A 20,660-nucleotide genomic window follows, 5' to 3' on the forward strand; every position below is an offset into this window, starting at 1 on the left:
GACTAAAGCTGTGTGAAATTTTCTGGACTAATATAGTTTATTTACCAAAAAACATAGTTTCAATTGACTGGAAATTATCAGTGAGATTGACTCCACACATTTTGTCTGAGAAGAGGTTTATCAGGGCTGGCGTGCGCGCGCGTGTGTGTGTGTGTATACACACTTGTTTGGGATATGGGAAATTGAGGTTTGAATCCCCACTCTGGAGCAGGGACTTTAACTCCACCTTCTCCTCTTCCAGGAGAGCATTCTAACCATCAGCTGATAGGCTAAACTGGGTGTATTGCTCTCAGTCTCTCCTGTTGAAGCTGTTGCACTTTGTTCTTAAATATTACTTAAACTACTTAAATATTTCATGGGCGCAGGGATTTGGGTGCTAGGTGAGTGCCCTTACCTCACTGCTAGGTAAGTGCCCTAATCACCAGGCTATAGACTATTTTGATCTCAGTCTCTCCTGCTGAAGCTGTTTCATTTTGTATAAATATTCATTTGGCAAAACAGAGAGCGAGTGAAATGACTCTCTAGCCTGGTGATTAAGGCACTCACCTTGGGAGGTAAGGGATATGGATTCAAATCCCGCCTCTGATTCAGACAAAGCCTGAATAGAATAGAACCCTAGCTTGCACTGGCGAACATTACGTAAATTGTCCGGTTAGTCTCTTTGCTGATGCATGTCACAGCTATATATCTGAAAGTATCTGTTGCTATAATACCTAAAGTTTATAGGATATGATATCTTTTAGAATTATACTTCACAATGGGGTATTCCAACAAAATAATTCCTACAGGATCTGTGTATATTTTATGGTCTCCATGTATGTCAGTGATGTAACTGAAAGAAAATCACCATTTATGAAGAATTTTTGGAAAATATTTGCTGTAAACAGTTTTTTGTTTTTTTTTAATTTCTTTCTTTTAATATTACATTATGTAGGACTGTCTTAGTTCTTCTTACTTAGTTTGTCTCATTTTCCATAGTTGCACTTGATCCTGGTGAAATGGACCTGAATCTCTGTTATAGTAGTGTAATAATTACAGCTGTTCAGATTATCCTCTTTGCTTCCATAAGGAGAGAGGACCCAAAGCTAATGGATCTGCAATGTGGTGGTAGGGTGTGATGGCTCTAAAGCATTTTCCTTCCCTTCCCCAGACCTATGGAAGCTCATGTTTAGGGAGGTTTTGGTGGCAACTTCACCCACACAGCAGTAAAGGATCAATTATTTAAGATTTTGTTAATTCAGTCAACATTATCATACAAGTGGCAAAGAGTTCTGTGGCACCTTATAGACTAATAAACGTATTGGAGCATGAGCTTTCGTGGTGAATACCCACTTTGTCGGATGCATGAAGTGGGTATTCACCCACGAAAGCTCATGCTCCAATACGTTTGTTAGTCTAAAAGATGCCACAGAACTCTTTGCCGCTTTTACAGATCCAGACTAACACGGCTACCCCTCTGATACTTGACATTCTCATACAGATACTCACAGATTTTCTCTGATGTGTGTGACCACTATTACCATCCCCCCTCCATCTCCCAGTTAGTGGAGATGTTCATGAGAGCAGTAAAATGTCTAAAGGTTAGGGCCAGAATATATAGACCCTCTTTGTTTTCAGGAATCTAATGTGGCTCTTGGGAATAGTGGGTTTAGAAATTTCTTGCCTGTTCTTGGAAGCTGCTCCTAGTTTCTGGATCAATGTGGTGGAAAGTTTGTGAGTCAGAACTTGTGGTATTTGCTGTCTACTTCGTGGATTTTTCCTGTATAGTGGATGATCTAGTCCGGTATGATTAGCTACTTATTCTAGATTAAACTACATATTTATTAAAGGCACCTACTCAATTTATATAAGCCCAAATTGAATCTTGTTTTTTTTTTCTGTTGAAGAATATGACCTGTTGTATTAATTTAGAGGAATATATTGGCCAAAAGCGTTAACATAACCCGGTCGCTGTCCAACATTAAATAGTTTTAAACAAGATTCGGGGATTGGCATACAGAGACCTCAGCCTGCTGTATACCATGGCAAACACACCATTAAATATCCATTAAACCTTTTATTAAAGATACAGTAAAGAAAAACAGGTAAAGTATTTGAAATGTAAAGTATTGAATAAGCTTTTAATTTTAACATTCCTTGTTCCCGTTAGTTGGAGAGAGATTTTAGAAGGGAAAAAACTCTTGTTTGACAGTCTTTTAGGTGTTAGCAAGCAGGGCCAGCTCTAGGTTTTTTGCTGCCTCAAGGGAAAAAAAAACAACAACAAACCTCTGAGTGCGCAATTGCTGAAGCAAAAAAAAAAACCTCCCGGAATACCACCCCTGGAATTGTGCCGCCCCAAGCACATGCTTGGTTTGCTGGTGCCTAGAGCCGGTCCTGTTAGCAAAGATTCTGGTAACTGTCCTTTTGGGAAAGAGACAGACATGAGTAGAGATGGGCTGGAACTGAGGTTGCTGCTGTTAAAGTCTGGATCCATTTCCTGGAAGACAAAACAAGAGAAACACCCACAAAAGGGCGGGGGGAAACAGCAAAAATAGAAAATGCAGCTTCTGTCTCTGATGTTGACTCTGACTTGCAACCTCATTGCTGGAAAAACACAGGCACAGCACATGGTCTGACCAGCCACTCTGAGACCTGGCAAACTTGTACCAGCTGTTTATGGTATTGCTTTTAGTTGCCTGTCTGATCACAGGCTTACAGCAATGTTGCAAAATACACTGTCTTGGACAGCTACGCCAGAATCTTATTAGGCCAAAGGAAAAAGGGGAGAGAAAGGAAAGAAGAAATAAAGTAGAGAGTAGAGGGGAGAGGAAAAAAAGAGAGAGACAAAGTCTCACATCCCAGGAAGTGTTTGGGTTTCAGCTAGTGGAGGTGGCAATGTCATTTGGCTCCCTCTCTCTTTGGTTCTTTCTGGTCAGGACATCTGTCTGAATCAGGATGACAAAGCCCCAGGGTTCCACGAGGCAGTGGCATCCATGATGGCGAAGCTTGCTCCAATAGCCAATTTTTCTCGCCAAAGTCTCATTTTCCACAGAGGGAATGATGGGTGGAAGAGCCCATCCCCTCATTTTTTTGTCTACCAATTAAGCCTTGTTTCTGACTCATCAATTTGGGTTCACTGATGTCTGGTTCCACACTTTTTTCTTTTTTACTAAGCATGATCTTAAAACAGTCCTTGATTTTTTTTTCAGGCCTTTTTGTTTGGACTGTAGTCAGTCTTTCTGTCTCCCTTTCGTAACTTTTCCCATCAGCATTTGTTGTTAAGTTACTGTAACCTCTCATGAACTTAGTCATTTTTTACAGTTGAACTCACAATTAGGGTAAATTTTTTTCTATAAACAAACATTTTTTCTATAAACAAATCTAACTGTTGCCAAGATATTTAAAAAAAATCCAGCCAACCAAACCTCCAGTCATTAACGTGACATATTAAAACTAAGTAGCTATAAGCAGATTGCTCAAGTCTTACAGCTTGGTAACAATAGATGAGTAGCAATGCTATACTCAGAATTCTACACATCTGCTAGCATCAGTCAGACACAGAAGTCAACAAAAGGGTCAGTGGCCCCTGCAGCAATGTAACATAGAAAAAGATGTTAGCTAAATGGGGAGCAAACTTATTTTCAGGCTTCTAAGATGGTATTATAAATACAAGAGTGAATGAATAAATGAAAAATTGACAGTAACGATTTAATGAAAAACTATATATATTGGAGTTTCAATATAGGAATCTTCCTTATTTTTAAAAATCCTCTTTCTAGAGTTTGGTGTATCAATGTCAGTTTTTGAGGATGTGGCAATTATTTATATTGTGGTCGGTATTAGTAGTGGTCAACTGTAGCTATTTCTTGAACCTGCTCCTGTGTATTGCTTAGGACTGAGTAAAGAATAGCCTGTCATCTTGTGTGCTTCATAACTAGCCAATCCAAGAAGCAATCATTTAAGCTGTCAAAAAATTGCTTTTCTGAACTAGTCACCCAATTGTAGTTCTTTTATTAGACTTACATGCCTTTTCCCTCTTGCTAAACATTACACACTCAGTACATTTTCCTGTTTTGAAGACTGGTAGTACAACCATTCTAGTACATTCATATTTTTCTCACTTGGGATTTGTATCCCTACAGAGTCTTCTTTATGATCCTGTCCACTCAAATTTTCATATCATAAACTTCAATGGAATCTTTTAGGTATAGTGCTATTCTCTGACTTCTGTGACCTAGCCTATTCTTCCTGCCTATTTTGTAGATAGGTATTGCTGAATCCCACTGCTTTTTGTCATTCCATATTTCAGAAATGCTTGTTATGTCGAGGCCCATTTTCATTGCTAGGCGTTCTTTCCTCTTTTTGCTTTAAGCTTCTCTCTTGGTCTGTAGCCGCTTCAGGCATTCTAGTTTTTGTTGTTGTTGTTGTTTTTTAAGATCTCAAACTAGTGGGTCCTATTCGAACTTCATTTGCTTCTGGATGCCCAAATCACAGTAGGGGCAAAGAGTACACTTGCCAATATGTAAATGGAAGAAGGAAGTTGCAACTATTACTATATGATGTAGATCTCTCCACACTTATTCTTGCTATCTTATTTCCTGTCTGGTTTTATGCAGTATGCCCTCTGCCATGCTATCCCTGAAGACCACTCAGCTTTCAAGACAATTCTGTTACTCTCAGATGAGTGGTACCGGCTTTCAATTTTCCCTGGGGGTACTCAACCCCTACTCAGCCCCAGGCCTTGCCCCCACTCCACTCCTCCTCCCAAGGCCCCATCCCGCCTCTTCCCCATCTCTTTTTCCCCCTCCTCTGAGTGCGTCCCATCCCCACTCCTTCCCCTCTGGCCCAGTGCCTCCTACCTGCTGCGGAACAGCTGATCCACAGCAGATCGGAGGAGCTGGGGGCGGGGAGGAGGAACTTGGCTGCCGGTGGATGCTAAGCACCCACTAATTTTTTTGGAGCACCCACAGAGTCTGCACCTATGTCTCACATCCTTCATTACTCAGACCTGGAGTTCTCATCTTGTGGGTGGTTCAGTGGCAGACTGCAGAATCTCTCACAGAAACAATTAAATTGCAGGATTGTGAAAATTATACAACACATAGTTTACCAAATATTTAAAAATCTTAGCTTCTTAACCAATTCACTTGTCCCTAACAACAATTTAATTTTGCATTTCTAATTAATGTTTAGACAGTGGATAGTCTAACAAAGGAAATTATACAAACATGAACGATCATTATTTTTGTAGTTCTTTGAGTTCTTCTCTGAAATTCAGCCTGACCTTCCTTGTGTTAATGGGTCTAAATATTTTCAGTCCTACCATTTTTCTGTAATTCTCTGAGCTCTCATAAACTAAACTTTTTTGGCTGTGTCAGTACTTGGATGGAAGACATCCAAGAAACACGTAGGTGTGGCATATAATGGTGTTGTCAAGCATGTAGGGTGGTAATCTTCCTCTTGAGTCTGGATTGGACTGTGCTGTGCTGAACAAATGTGGGATGGTAATGCTGTCTTTTAGTTCAGACAGAAAACCAACGTTCTACAGCTTGCAATAATAGAGATGCCATAGTACTTTTATTAAGGGTAAAATATTGGCTCTGGTTATTATATTTTACATATCTAAACTCAATAGTGAATTTTCAGTTGGATATAGAATTATTCACTTTCTGTCCTGAACTGTGATGTTGCATTGTTATGCTCTGTTTAACTATTTCAGTGTTCCACACTGATGATCCCCTTGATTATATTGTATTTCAGCTTGTCTCTAAAGCATTTGAGGATCTTTCAGTGTGACCAGTGCTATATAAATGTAAAATTGTAGTAGTTAACACTTACTTTTCTTTAATATGTATATCTTTTTTTAATATATATATATAATATCTTTGTCTGAAAAGATGAAACTGTGAACTCTGATGTTCTGCAATACAGACTGAAGTCTCTGCAAGCAAACACCCAGTATACTGCTCATGTCATGGCAGCCACCAAAGCTGGCGGAACCCATGGAAACAGAATAACCTTCAGCACTTTGAAATTCAGTAAGTAATTTTCCATGTTAACTGTGATTGCTTTTATAGTATTTTTGTGTAAGAAATATCATTTTTTGATTTAGGCATTTCTTAGGCCAATCCTAGTCTACTCTGCCTTTGACTTTTTGAACAAAACAAAGAAAAATAATCAAAAATTAGTTTAAATTTAATTCAGCTCATTGGAAGACATTGTAAGCCAAATCTACAATAGATTAAAAGTTTTAAAAACTAAGGTCCCAATACTGCAAGTGACGATGCACAGGCAGACGGTTGTGCTCGCATGAATCGCCACAGAAGATTGTGGCTCTGCGCACATGTAGTAGTCTGCCTCTGTGCTGTTAATTACAGGACTGGGGCCTACTATGTCACCAGAAGGGGAAAATGTCTATCTTAGGCCTGGTCTATGCTGTGGAGGGAGTGGGAAATCGATCTAAGTTAGGCAACTTCAGCTACGTGAATAATGTAGCTGAAGGCGACGTACTTGGATCTACTCACTGCGGTGTCTTCACTGCAGTGAGTTGACTGCTGCCACTCCCCCATCAACTCTGCGTGCACCTCTCGTGGCAGTGGAGTACAGGAGTCGATGGGAGAGAGCTCGGGGATCAATTTATCTAGACTAGACGCGATAAATCGACCCCTGCTGGATCAATCGCTGGCCGCGGATCTGGTGGGTAGTATAGACGTACCCTAAGGAACTGGGTTCAAAATATTTATACATTGTGATTTCTTGTTGTCTTTTTTTTTTTCCCTCCCTATATGGAAAAACTCCCTGCTAACAAACCGCATGTTCCTCTGAATTGAACATGGCCAGTAGCATACTCAATACACACTTGGGGTTAATATAAAATAATCTTTTTCTTATTTTCTTACTGTCTATATTTGTATCTTTCTCCTAGGGATATCATAGGATAGCTATGAATTGAAGTTAAAATTGTTATATCAAGATGTTAAATGGAAGAAACAATGAATGCCAACACTTCCTCATTTCTGCTGGCAGAACACTCTGAGACATGTCCCCTGTATTTGACTTTCTGTTCATTTCATAGGGTGAAGGAGGGGTGGCATTGGATCAGCTCCTGGAATAAAGCAGCAGCTAAAACTGAAAGCAGCTGTTTTGAGATCCTAGGAAAGCCCCATTACACAGTATTGTCTGTAGCTCTGCAGTTGTGACTAGAGCTAGGCAAAAATTTTTTGACAAATAGATTATTCACCAAAATATGTCGTTTTGGTTGACTTCTCAAATTTGATTCAATTACTTGCAGCTGGGAGGAAGTTTACAGGGCCAGCTTCAGTAAACTGTTGGGGTGAATGTGTCTATCCTTTCATAACCTTTAGCTCAGTGGTTAGAATGCTTGCTTAGAGTGTAGGAGACTCAGGTTTGAATCCTGACTCTGGAGCAGGGACTTGAACTCAGATCTCCCCCATCCAAGATGAGCAGTCTAACTGCAATGCTAAAGGCTATTTGGGGGCTGCTCTCTGCCTGATTCAGAGGCGGGGTTTAAATCTACATCTCCTGCCTCCCAGATGATCACCAGACTATAGAGTCAGTCTCACTCTCTCTTTCTTTGGTCTTGTGAATATTAAAGTATTTATACAATGTAGAGCAGCTTCAAAAGGAGATACTGAGAGAAACCAACTTCAGATTAGCATGTAGCCTGGTGATTAGGATGCTCATGTAGGAGTGGGGAATGCTGAGTTTGAGTTACTGCTCCAGCAAAGAGAATCAAACCTGGATCTCCAACATCACAGGGAACGGCCCTAACCACTGGACTAAACATTATGAGTGATGGATATGCCGAGAGACAGTTTGCTGAAGCTACCCAGACTTTTCCGGTTTGATGACAGATTTTGAACATTTGTAGGAAATGAACCAAATATTTTTTTCTGTTTTTTGTTTGTTTGTTTTTTCATTGGCCAAACCGAGAAATCAGTTGTTTGCCCAACTCTAGTCGTGACTGGTTTGATCTGCAAAATACACATCACTTAGGGCTTGTTTACACTTACCTGGGGATCAATGCACATCGATCAATGCATCGGCAGTCAATTTAGCAGGTCTAATGAAGACCCACTAAATCAACCGCAGATCGCTCTCCCGTCAACTCCTGTACTTCACGTGAATGAGAAGCGCAAGGGGAGTCGATGGGAGAGCATCTCCTATCGACATAGCGTAGTGTGGACTCCGCTGTAAGTAGAGCTAAGTATGTCAACTTCAGCTACGTGAATAACATAGCTGAAGTTGCATAATTTAGATCGATCTCCCCCCATAGCGTAGACAAGGCCTTAGCATGTGTTGTATAGTGGCATACGGTACCTTAATCAGTTGGTCAAGGATGTGACAATCAGAGCTTTTATAACTTGGGCTAATAAGATGGCTTTAATTATATAGTCTAAAAGTGAAAATTTGCTCCGTAGTGTAATATACAGTACTGAGCAATATTTCAATGCTTGTTCTTTCTCTAAAGGTAAAGAAGACTTTATTTTTATAACAATACCATTTGGATTCTGTATGCTCTTATTATTAATCCTTGGGATAACCTGTACTCTAAAAAAACACACGTAAGTAAATTTTTGTGTGCTTCTTAAAGGTGAAAATAATGCATTTTAACACATAAAAGGCTAGTATCTTTATTTAAAAACAATGCTGGCTTGTTAGACTCAAATCTGTATGGAGATAAGAAAATGTCCTGTTTTGCTGAAATTAAACAAATAGCCATATGTTTAGAATTATTGTGACTTCAGCCAATAGATGTATTTCTTCACTATAGTTGCAAAACCAAATACTATTTATATAAAATGTGATAGGCCAGAATAAAAGAGCTAAGAGAAATTGAATGGCTTTCTGCCTGTTAACACACTCTCTCACTCACACACATTCACCCTATGTTTAAAGACTGTGTAGGTTGCAAAGTCAGACAATCAAAAGTTAGGAAATGTCAGAACTAGGATTGCCTTAGTTTGGCCTACTTGTGTGTATGCGTTAAGATTAGGACTGTCAAACAATTTAAAAAAATTAATCACAATCAATTGCATAAAAAAAAATCAAGATTAATCTCAGGTTTAATCACACTGTTTAAATAAATAGTATTCTATTATTGTTTAATATTTTTGGATGTTTCCTACATTTTCAAATATATTGATTTCAATTACAACACAATACAAAGTGTACAGTGCTTACTTTATTTTTTATTACAAATATTTGCCCTGTAAAAAAGATAAACAAAAGAAATAGTATTTTCTGGTTCACCTCATAACAATACTGTAGTGTATCTATTTATCATGAAAGTGCAACTTACAAATGTAGAATTTTTTTATGTACATAACTGTTCTCAAAAATAAAACAATGTAAAACTTTAGAGCCTACAAGACCACTCAGTCCTACTTCTTCTTCAGCCAATCGCTAAGACAAACAAGTTTGTTTACATTTATGGGAGGCAGCTTCTTATTTACAGTGTTAGCTGAAAGTGAGAACAGGCATTCACATAGCATTGTTGTAGCTGATGTTGGAAGGTATATACATGCCAGATATGCTAAACATTTGTATGCCCATTGATACTTCAGCCACCATTCCAGGGGACATGCGTCCATGCTGATGACAGGTTCTGCTCAATAACAGTCCAAAGCAGTGTGTACTGACACAGATGATGAAAATGAGCGTGAGTCAGATGCCACCAACAGAAGGTTGATTTTCTTTTTTGATGGTTAGGGTTCTGTAGTTCCTGCATTGGAGTGTTGCTTTTTTAAGATTCCTGACACCATGTTCCTAACCTCATTCTGCTCAGATTTCGGAAGGCAGTTCAGATTCTTAAACCTAGGGTCAAGTGCTGTAGCTATTTTTAGAAATCTCACATTGGTATCTTTTTTGCTTTTGTCAAATCTGCAGTGAACGTGTTCTTAAATCGAACATGTGCTGGGTCATCATCCAAGAGTGCCATAACACAAAATATATGACAGAATGTGCGTAAAACCACAGAGCAGGAGATATATAATTCTCTCCCAAGGAGTGCAGTCACAAATTTAATTAATGCATTATTTTTTTAATGAGTGTCATCGGGACTGGCAAGAATAGCCTTACTGATTAATGAAGCCATACTGGAACCAGCCAGGACAGAGTGGCACACCCATGCCACCACTGTTTTCTATATCAACAAAGAAGGGGAACAAGATTGATCACCTCTGCATATAGAGCAGTCAATCTCTGAAACTGGTGCATCAATCCCCAGATCCTCCTGTCTGCAGCCTATCTTCCTGGGATGCAGAAGGTAGTCACAGACTCGCTCATCAGACACACTATTGACTGTCAGGTGGGAACTTCACAATTCAGTGGTGTAGCCTAATTTGGGGAGGGTTAGTAGGGACAGTGGAATTTATCCACTTAATTTAGTTTTATTTAATAATTAATTTTTCTAATTAATTAATACTATTAATAATAATTAATATATATTAATAGATATTAATAATATGGGTATGGCTCGCCAATATGTGTGATCAGAAGATAAAGTTCGTCTTGAATCAGGCTTCACAGAATTTATACAAGGAGATTGGGAGAATATGACAGAAAATTACACTGAGACAAAATTTAGTCAATCAAGACCTTTTATTTAAAATCAATGAAACAATAAGTAAATGTAAAATGTTAAAAGCACTTTGAGATTACAAAGTTACAAATATCACAGTTCTAAATGCACTCTGTAGCAAATAGCACTAGAGTGAATTTCACACCTCTGATAGAGGAAGTTATAAAGAAACTGGTTATGAGTTAAACCCTTTATAAACTAAATACTTAGAGGTGAAGCAGAAATAAGAATTTGTTCATACTTACATCTGTGAAAGGAATTAATACTACGACTTAGTATTGACAGCTTTCGTAGGAGAAAGAGGCTTCGAAGTAGGTTGAGACGATAAGAATAAAAAGATGTATCGCCCATCTAATGGTGGATTATCACCCTTTTTATAGGGAGAAATCCTTCCTCCTATGCCCAAATTTGTCTTTGCCCATGGAAAGGTGAGGGTACCTGTTTTCATAGGTTGACCTTTTATGTGCGTATGGATGACAGATATGTACGCATCTGCGGTATATATGTGTGAAATTTGTGGGCAGAAATTCCCCCGTTTTCACCCTATTTAGGTGAAAGGTTAGCAGACATTCAAAAGGTCCCTAGACAATTTGCGTAGGTTTGTATCCTATTATTACTTTTCTGAGTAAGGGTCTTAAAGGTTGCTTTCAGCGTCACAGAGGAAATTGGCCAGGATGTCTGGCCTAGAAGCTTCTAGGTATCTTGCATTACAGCTTATTGTAAATAATTCTATTAATCTATGCAGCCTACACACTTTTATCAAAAAGACATTTTATACAGACCAACAGATTAATCCTCAGGGCTACAGTGGTATATGACATGTTCACATGATGGGAGACTCCAACCAGAGACCTATTCGCTTCCCAGATGCACCACGTAATGCTCTGGGGAGCCCTCGGCCATTGTTCCTATACTCCTGATCAGACCAAGTCAACTATGCCTTCCCTCCACTACCACTCTTGCCTGGAGTGATGCACAAGAGCTGATGAAACAGAGCAATGGACATTTTGGTCGGCCCCAGAGCATTCTGATTTTCCAGTCTCTTCTACATGTCATCCTGCCCTCAAGTCTCATCCTGAACTTCCTCGATCTGCTGAATAGGGTGACCAGATGTCCCGATTTTATAGGGGCAGTTCCGATATTTGGGGCTTTTTTTATATATAAGCATCTATTACGCCCCCTCCCGTCCTGATTTTTCACACTTTCCATCTAAAAAAAAAAACACGAGGCGTCCTTGTGGCACTTAGGGTACGTCTACACTACGGGACTATTCTGAATTTGCATAAACCGGTTTTGTAAAACAGATTGTATAAAATCGATTGCACGCGGCCACACTAAGCTCATTAATTCGGTGGTGTGCATCCGCGGTCCGAGGCTAGCGTCGGCTTCTGGAGCGTTGCACTGTGGGTAGCTATTCCCTAGCTATCCCATAGTTCCCGCAGCCTCCCCCGCCCCTTGGAACTTCCGGGTTGAGATCCCAGTGCCTGATGGGGCAAAAATCATTGTCGCGGGTGGTTCTGGGTAAATGTCGTTAGTCACTCCTTCCTCTGGGAAAGCAACGGCAGACAAGCATTTCGCGCCTTTTTCCCCTGGATTGCCCTGGCAGATGCCATAGCATGGCAATCATGGAGCTTGTTTTGCCTTTTGTGACTCTCACTGTATGTGTACTAGATGCCGCTCACAGAGGCGATTCAGCAGCGCTACACAGAAGCATGCTTTTGCTTTTGCATGACAGCAGAGATGGTTACCAGTCATACTGCACCATCCAAACCCTTCCATAAATTGGAACTAAGGATGATCATGGCTACCAGTCCTTTTGTACCATTTGCTGCTGTCATAAGTGCCCCTGGCTGCTCTTAGCCAGGGGCGCAAAAGCCAAAATTGGGAATGACTCCCTGAGTCAATCCCTCCTTTTTGGTATCTAAAAATAGAATCAGTCCTGCCTAGAATATAGGCAAGTGTACTAGATAACCACTGTATCATAGAACCAGAGAGCACAGCTGCTCTGTGTCAGATCCTGCAGAAACTATGATCTGTATGCTATTCACAGGGGGTGCTCCTGTAACAACCCCACCTGTTGATTCCGTTCTTCCCCCAGCCTTTCTGGGCTACCGTAGCATTGTCCCCCCACTTGTTGAAGTAATAAAGAATGTGATGAAGTAATAAAGAATGCAGGAATAAAAAGACATGGTGACTTGTTAGTGAGAAATGAGTGGAAGGCAGCCTCCAGCTGCTATGATAGTCCAGACAGGACATTAAGCAGTGTGTAGGAGAGAAGCCCAGCATCCCTCTGCTAGTCCAGGGGCAACTGAATCTGTTCTTTACACATGAAGGGTGGGGGCTGATGGAGCTCAGCCCCCTGTTGCTATGATGACGATGGTTACCAGCCATACTGCACCATCCACCAGAAAAAATTAGGGCCAGGCGCCCTTGATCGACCTGACGGATGCTAGTCAGCATGGTTACTGCCCCATGTGCCAATAGGCTGATGACGAGGACGGTTACCAGTCCTTTTGTACCATCAGCCACCCATGGCAGGGGGGGAGTGAGGATGTTGGTGTTGACGGCTGCAGCATCGTGTCTATCTGCAGCATTCAGTAAAGATAGGGTGACATGTAAAAGAGTCAGAGGATTGTTTTCCCTTTCGCTTCTGGGGGTGGGTGGGGGGGTGAGTAGATTGCCAAGCTATGCCCTGACCCACCGCGGACACTGTGTTTGACCCTAGAAGCATTTGGAGCTCAGCCAAGAATGCAAATACTTTTCGGAGGCTGCAGGAACTGTGGGATAGCTTCAGTCCTCCAGTCCATGAGCGTCCATTTGATTCTTTGGCTTTCCGTTACGCTTGTCACGCTGCAGTGCGCTGAGTCCCTGCTATGGCGTCTGTCTGGAGATTTTTTTAAAAGGATTCTGAATTTCATCTTCTGTAACGGAGCGCTGATAGAACGGATTTGCCTGCCCTTACAGCGATCACATCCACATGGTCCGTGCTGGAGCTCTTTCTTTATTTTGATTTCGGACTGCATCGCCACCCGTGCTGATCGGAGCTCCACGCTGGGCAAACAGGAAATATTCAAAAGTTCGCGGGGCTTTTCCTGTCTACCTGACCACTGCATCCGAGTTCAGATTGCGGTCCAGAGCGGTCACTGCTGCACTGTGGGATAGCTCCCGGAGGCCAATACCGTCGATCAGCGTCCACACCAACCCTAATCCGATATGTTAATACCGATACTAGCGTTACTCCTCTCATTAGGGAGGAGTACAGAAACTGGTTTAAAGAGCCATTAAAATCGATATATGGTGCCTCCTAGTGTGGACGGTTGTGGCGTTAAATCGGTTTTACGCTCCTAAAACCGGTTTAAACGCCTAGTGTAGACCAGGCTTTAGAGACTAAAAAATTTATTTGGGCATAAGCTTTCATGGGCTAGAACCCACTTCATCAGCTGTATGAAGTAAAAAATACAGGAGCAGGTATAAATACATGAAAGGATGGGGGTGCTTTACCAAGTGGTAGGTCAGTCTAATGAGAGAAATCAGGATACCAAGGGAGGAAAAATAACTTTTGAGGTGGTAAGAAAGTGGCCCATTACAGACAGTTGACAAGAAGGTGCAAGTAACAGTAGGGAGAAATTAGTATTGGGGAAATGAAGTTCACACCTTCTTGTCAACTGTCTGTAATGGGCCGCCTTATTAAGTGAGCATTGTCCATCCTATGGACCAAATGAGGCTGGGGAACTGTGTGTGTGTGGGAAAGTAGTAAGTGCTCATGTGATTAAAATTGTAACATAATTCATACACACAAGGTATTAGATTAAGGTTACACAGGCAACCTTAATTCTGGCATATTCTTTTAACATAGTTTGTTCAATTTCCTAGGTTTTTAATAAAGCAAATGGAAAAAGCAGAGATTCTATCATGTAGTATCATACTGATACCCATATGGTTCATAAGCAAGGTAGGAACATTTCCATCTCTGCCACGTCAGCTAATGGAATAACTGATAGCAGTAGTAGGCTGTCATCCTCTGTGTGGACCAACACTGGAGGGGAATATAATGCCACACCCTTTGCAGTGGGTTTCCCAGATATTTGCTGACAGCAGGGGAATGCTGAGTCTCGGAAATCTTGGGTTCCATTCCAGTCTCTGAATGGGAGTGTGCTCTAAACGGCACAGACTCTTTTGCCTATTCGTACCACACGTCACACTTTCTGCCCCATCCCCTCCAACCTGTTGTTGTTCCAGTTCAGTCTTTTTCCACCCCGGTTCCTCATCCCAGTCCCAGATTCTTTGCCCAGTCAGTCACAATTTCCCCCTCCTGGCTCCTTATCCAAACTCTCTCTCCCTGTCCCTGATTTCTCCCTCCACTGGCTCCCAGTTCTCCCTTCCTAGCTCCTTGTCCCAATCTTTCTGCCCAGCCAGTCCCAGTTCTTGGCCTGGACCACACCTCTCATCAGATATGTTCCTCTCCTATGTTCTCCCCCCCGCAACTTTCTACCAGTCCCAATGTCTCTTTTCCCCTGCCAGCCTCAATCTCAGTTATTCCTGCCTCACACTTCTTGTCCCCATTTACTCCTTCTCTCACCTTCTGTCTGGTTCTTGGTCCTCTGCATTTGCGTTAGGCACTGTCCTCTTCCACACTGCTGATGAGGATGTCATTGAGAGCACAGAAGAGAGTCTCTCTACTGTCATATTTGGTGCCTGCCCCAACCCTGGCCTGGACCAGAATTACAAGGAAAGTGTGGCTTTGCACCTGAAGTCCTGGGCTGGAACATGCTCAGATGCTCTGTGAGACTGGTGCATGCGCAGTCTGGTCACATGTAGATGCTTTGAGGTGTGGCACATCCTCTCTGAAGACAAAATCTTTGGAGACTTTAGCTACTAAGCCATTAGAAGTCTCTACTGAGCATGTGCAAACTGATTTTTTTTAAATGGTTACAATTTAGCCAAATTTGGGCAGATTTTCATATGAAGAGCACAAAACATATCCCTGACATAAAGGCCACCCCTGGCCAAATTTCAAGTCTCTGCTCCAAAGCACAGGCTTCCTAGAACTTCACAAAGAAATGGTCCTAAGACTTCTTAACACTGCAAAACACCATATTGTCCCCCTAAACTTATTGTCAGAAAAGGCTGAGCTGTTTAGGCTGAAACTTAAAAATCTGCGTAAGGCAGACACCTGATGTGGAAAATTTCAGCCCCCAAATGTTAAAATTTTGTTAAAGTTATATGTGATTGAAAACAGGGTTAAAATAGGAAGCTTTGAGTCATGTTAGGTAGCAATTCCAGCTCCACTTATAGTACTTATAACATATAGCTTATATAGCCTCAACGCTGTTGTATTCTCTTGTCTTTTATATTTGGCACTCTCTCTTAATATGTTTATGAGGCTCTGAGCCTGCAAAAACCTAAATACTTGCATAACTTTACTCATATGTATAGTCCACAGGCTTCAAAGGTACTACTCATGTGAGTAAAGTTATGCACACATGTAAATAATTGTGGGTTCAAGGATATAATTGGTACCGGCAGCAATTCTGTTTAAAGCACTCACAAAGCTAATTTTGGTTACTAATTTTTATTAAAGTCGTTCTGGCACTTTTTTTATATATAAATACAGGAATTGGCTGTGCCCTATTTTGGCTGGGAGATCCTACTGTTCAGCTTGTGTTCCCATGTACATTTTAATTTTAAACTTTTTTCTGACTGCCACAGTCTGCTCAGTATTGATTTGGAGACAGTGTCCTGAATGCAGTCAATCTTTTCTGTGAAATAGGCGGATAATTATGTTGCAGTTAAAAAAAACAAAAAACAATGGGCATATTTTTGCTGCAGAGTTAACTCAAATGTCATCCACACACACAAACCCTTCACTCGAGTTGGCTTGCCTCTCGGGGGTATTGGTAAGGCTATGATTTTGGCCCGGGGTATTTTTAATAAAAGGCATGAAGAGGACCTGGGCAATAAACAATAATCACAGAAATGTACACACACTAATGCAGTTTTCACTACATCAATACAATTGCCTGGTGCCCCACACCACAGGGGACCCTGTGAAGCTAAGTTAAGGGTGGCGGGGCTCAGGCTTCAGCTGAAGCCAAAGCCTGAGCCCCGCACCCGAGGCTGAAGCCAAAGCCCAAGCCCTGCCCAGAATCTGTGACAGAATCGTAGGTAATGGCTTCAGCTCAAGTCAGCACAACTCATCAGCTGCTAATAAAACCACAGTGTGGAGTTCCTGTATTGTTTTGCACTGCGGCTGCTGTCACGTGAGCTAGGTTAACTCAAGAGGAGTTAAGTTAACTTTACAATGAGGACATACTCTATAAAATAACCCAGACACTCTTCATTCCAAGCCTAATGTAGGCATGTCGTAAGAAAAATTTGGCTTATGTAGCTTGAATAGTTACAACTGCAGCTTTATTTTCTGTATTTAATGGTAAACATTGCTTTAAACCAAAAACTCCGGTCCCAGATAACACACTGCTATTACTTTTAAACAATTTTTCTCTAGCCCGTAAGAATTGACTTGAGGGAAAGCAGTTCCCCTTATTATAATAATTTAGATAATGAATACAGGGAAAGGACTTCCCTTGATAAATGTTTGCCATTCTATTCCTGGTTAAACATTTTCTGTATTGAATCCATTCATGTACTGGTACAGTATTCCTACGGCATTCATCATGTCAGTCATCTGATTCCTACATCAAAAGGCCAAATCTCTTTTCTGAATTGCAGATTGAAAAAGGTTTGCTGGCCTGATATACCAAATCCTGCAGAGAGCATTGCTGTGGAGTGGCCTACTGACAAGCTTAAGGTAACATCAGATTCCTGTTAAGAAAAACAAATATGTGATGAGAGTAAATTTTCTGATAAACAATTGAAGCATGGTGGACTAGATTCATTAAATCAGTGATGATTATAATGGTGCTCTCTCAGGAGTGAATTTGACCAAATGTAACCTTCTTTTATAGATACCTCCATAGGCACCTATATTTACTACTTTTTATATAGCATGATATGTTGTACTCTTGTAGTTCATTTTCCCCAACTTGTCTTGAATGAGATGAGTTTCTGCCTGTGGTGGGGCCTATGTTCCAGATGCTCATCTATCTGCCCAGTTAAGTGGGCAGTCATCTCTAAAGTAATTCACCCATCCTCATTAGATTACAATGTATCTTAAGAGTTGACATCCTAAAATATGAGTCAGAGTAGCATGTTTAAAATTATAGCATTTATTACTCTTTTTTACAAGATAAAATTCATATAGAATAGGTGTAAACAAAACCATATTACAAAAACTGACAGATGTTTATACTTTGGGAAGTTTTGTTGCAGAGAAAGACAAACTTAACAAAAAACTGACAAACGCCCATGAAAAATGTCCTAGCCTGACCCATCACAGGAGATGACAGGTATGCAGGAGTCTGTATTCCTGTCTCTGAGAGGGTCTGAGTGTGCTTCTCTGTCACCCTTAGTCCTCAGTTTTCAATTTCCCAGGCCCCCTCTCAGCTTTCCTGTGGAGGACTAAGATAAAGGTTCTTCTCTGAGTGCCTGTCATTGTATATTTTTCTTTTGAGATCAGAATCTTTTGGCCAGCAATGTCCGTTGAGCTGTGTCTGTGCCTTGCTTATCCTCAGCCCTCACCTTCCCTACCCAATGGCATAGAGAGCAGAGTGAATCCAACTTACCTGTTCCTTCTTAGTGCCCATCATATTATCATATCATAGCTTCAGTTTTGTCACTGAATCCTTTTTCATTTATTGAAATCTAATAGAGTTGGACAGATGTCACTAAAAGGGTAATTTAAAGACAATGGGGTTGCGGGTATAACTCAGGGAAAATTTTTCCTGTAGAATTTACTGGTCATCATATGCAAAATGAAAATACTCTAACGTGATTCCTGGCACAGATTGAGTTTGAAGGGCTTGTGAGTTAGAAAACAGTCATTTTACTAGTAAACTGAGAAAATTTGATATGGATTCATTGAGACAATCAACGTGGAGCTTTACATTGCCATTTTCATAGTCACTTTTCTGAAAACTGTATTTCAAGAGAAATGCATTTCAAGGTTTCATTAAGTGGCTTCTTAAACATACAGACTTAAACAGAGCTGAAGTGGTGCGGGTGTTTTTAAAAGATCTTTGTAATGTATCTTCCTTTGTCCTGATGTAAGTTTCAAGTGTTTCCTTTTTGTACTGACAGAATAATTCGCCTCTGAAGGAAGTACAATCTGAGGATGGAACAGTAGATCCTGAAGGCATCTGTGTTTTGGAATCATGCTTTCCTGCTGAAGACCATACTGCATTATTAGTAGAGAGTCATGAGAACTATGATTCTAAACATACAAATGTTTGTAAAAAGGAGATGGGTAATGGACATAAAAAGATTTTGTATGGTGAAGAATATGAAGTTGTAAAACCACTATCACCATCAATTCCATATATAGTTACAGAACAAGACTTCAGGAGTCAAATGTTGCTTTCAGCTTTGATGCCTACCAGAAGAATCCAACATCAGCATCTAGAAATATCAAAAGAAGGCTTATGTGAGTCCCTGCATTCTTCAATTGAGAATTCCAAAGAGAATGAAAAGGAGGAAGTTCTAGAACATACAGATTTCGAAGAAGAAACTAAAATCAATCCATATCTGAAGAATTCTTTAATACAAGGGAATTTCTAATTTCTGAGAATTTGCCAGAATACAATAAGGAAGCCAAAAACCAATTGCTTGTCTTAGCCCTTTTCCAGCGAAACACTATAGGGCAACCATATGTGACACTGGACATGTTTGGACTGACCACAGCTGATCAGTGCATACCTGCAAAGTCATTTTGAGGTATTGTACTGTCCCGCTGGTCTGCTGCTTTCTCTTTGAGGGAGTGTTGCCTTCCATACAGAAATGCATTCAATTTCTCTTAGCATCACTTACTTCACTGAAAACTACCAGTTTGTTTGAACTACTTTGAAGGAATTAATGCATTTCATCATCTGTTAATTTTGACTTCATATTATTGTTCTCTTTAACAGACAGACATAGAGAAATATGCGCCAGTAGCCAGGCAAAGGAATCACACTTAATTCTTTTTATCCCTCCCCTTCCAGTTTATTAAAACAAATTTATCTTTACCATGACAGTATCCATCAGTGCAAGCAGGATGCTGATTTCCTTCCTGACAGTCTCTTTCTGAAGCAGGCTGTTGCTAAGGCCAGGCATGCTTACTCAAACATCGCCAGGATCTTCAAATCCCTTCCTTTCTTCTTTCTTAAAGTTACAAGAAATAGAACTTCTCTTTTCCCATTCTTCCTTCCCTTAACTTCTGTTTTCAATTCTATTTGTAGTGTTCCTGCTATTTGTCAAGTAACTGGAGGCTCTGCTGTTCCTCTTGCCACTTCGGTCATCTGGTTTGGATATTATGCTTCCTGTTTGTGTCAACAAGATTTTGTCTGTGGCCATAGATTTGGTTGGATTCTCTGTCACTCTCCTGTTTCATTTTCTCTTGATTTTATCTTCTGTATTTTACTCTGTTTTTCATTTCTCCTGGTTATTTGTCACTCATTGTCACTCCGTGTGCCCCATTCTATCATCTTACTCCTTTGTCACTGTAGATCTCTCCTGGCCCTCCAGCTGCTTCTCCAGTTGATGCATTGACTTCCTTGACTGAAATGGCTTAACTGAACCCAGCCTCTTCTGTAGAAAAGGGCACTGAATCTATATTTAAGACAGTGCTTCTCCTCTAACTAAAGGAAAATGCTGAATCAAACTGAGTAGTCAAAGGAGTCCCTTGAAGATTATCTCATTAAACTTAAAAGCAACAAAGAATCCTGTGGCACCTTATAGACTAACAGACGTTTTGCAGCATGAGCTTTCGTGGGTGAATACCCACTTCTTCGGATGCAAGCCGAATACCCACTTCTTCTTGCATCCGAAGAAGTGGGTATTCACCCACGAAAGCTCATGCTGCAAAACGTCTGTTAGTCTATAAGGTGCCACAGGATTCTTTGTTGCTTTTACAGATCCAGACTAACACGGCTACCCCTCTGATCATTAAACTTAGAATTTCTGGAAATTACACTTGGAAATCCTA

The 20,660-nt window shown here is 40.7% G+C and overlaps 1 protein-coding gene across 1 annotated transcript in view; it reads left to right on the forward strand.

The window, feature by feature from the left end:
• The window catches only part of IL31RA (interleukin 31 receptor A), a 93,555-nt gene extending 73,178 nt beyond the window's left edge, over window positions 1-20,377 (forward strand). Inside the window, 5 exon segments of the mRNA XM_039543823.1 lie at window positions 5,877-6,017; window positions 8,471-8,564; window positions 17,312-17,390; window positions 18,779-19,235; window positions 19,238-20,377. Coding sequence (XP_039399757.1) covers window positions 5,877-6,017; window positions 8,471-8,564; window positions 17,312-17,390; window positions 18,779-19,235; window positions 19,238-19,410 — 944 coding nt within the window. The 3' untranslated portion in view covers window positions 19,411-20,377.
• The last annotated feature ends 283 nt before the right edge of the window (window positions 20,378-20,660 follow it).

Source organism: Mauremys reevesii, linkage group 6 (genome assembly GCF_016161935.1).
Source record: "Mauremys reevesii isolate NIE-2019 linkage group 6, ASM1616193v1, whole genome shotgun sequence".
NCBI classification, from domain to species: domain Eukaryota; kingdom Metazoa; phylum Chordata; order Testudines; family Geoemydidae; genus Mauremys; species Mauremys reevesii.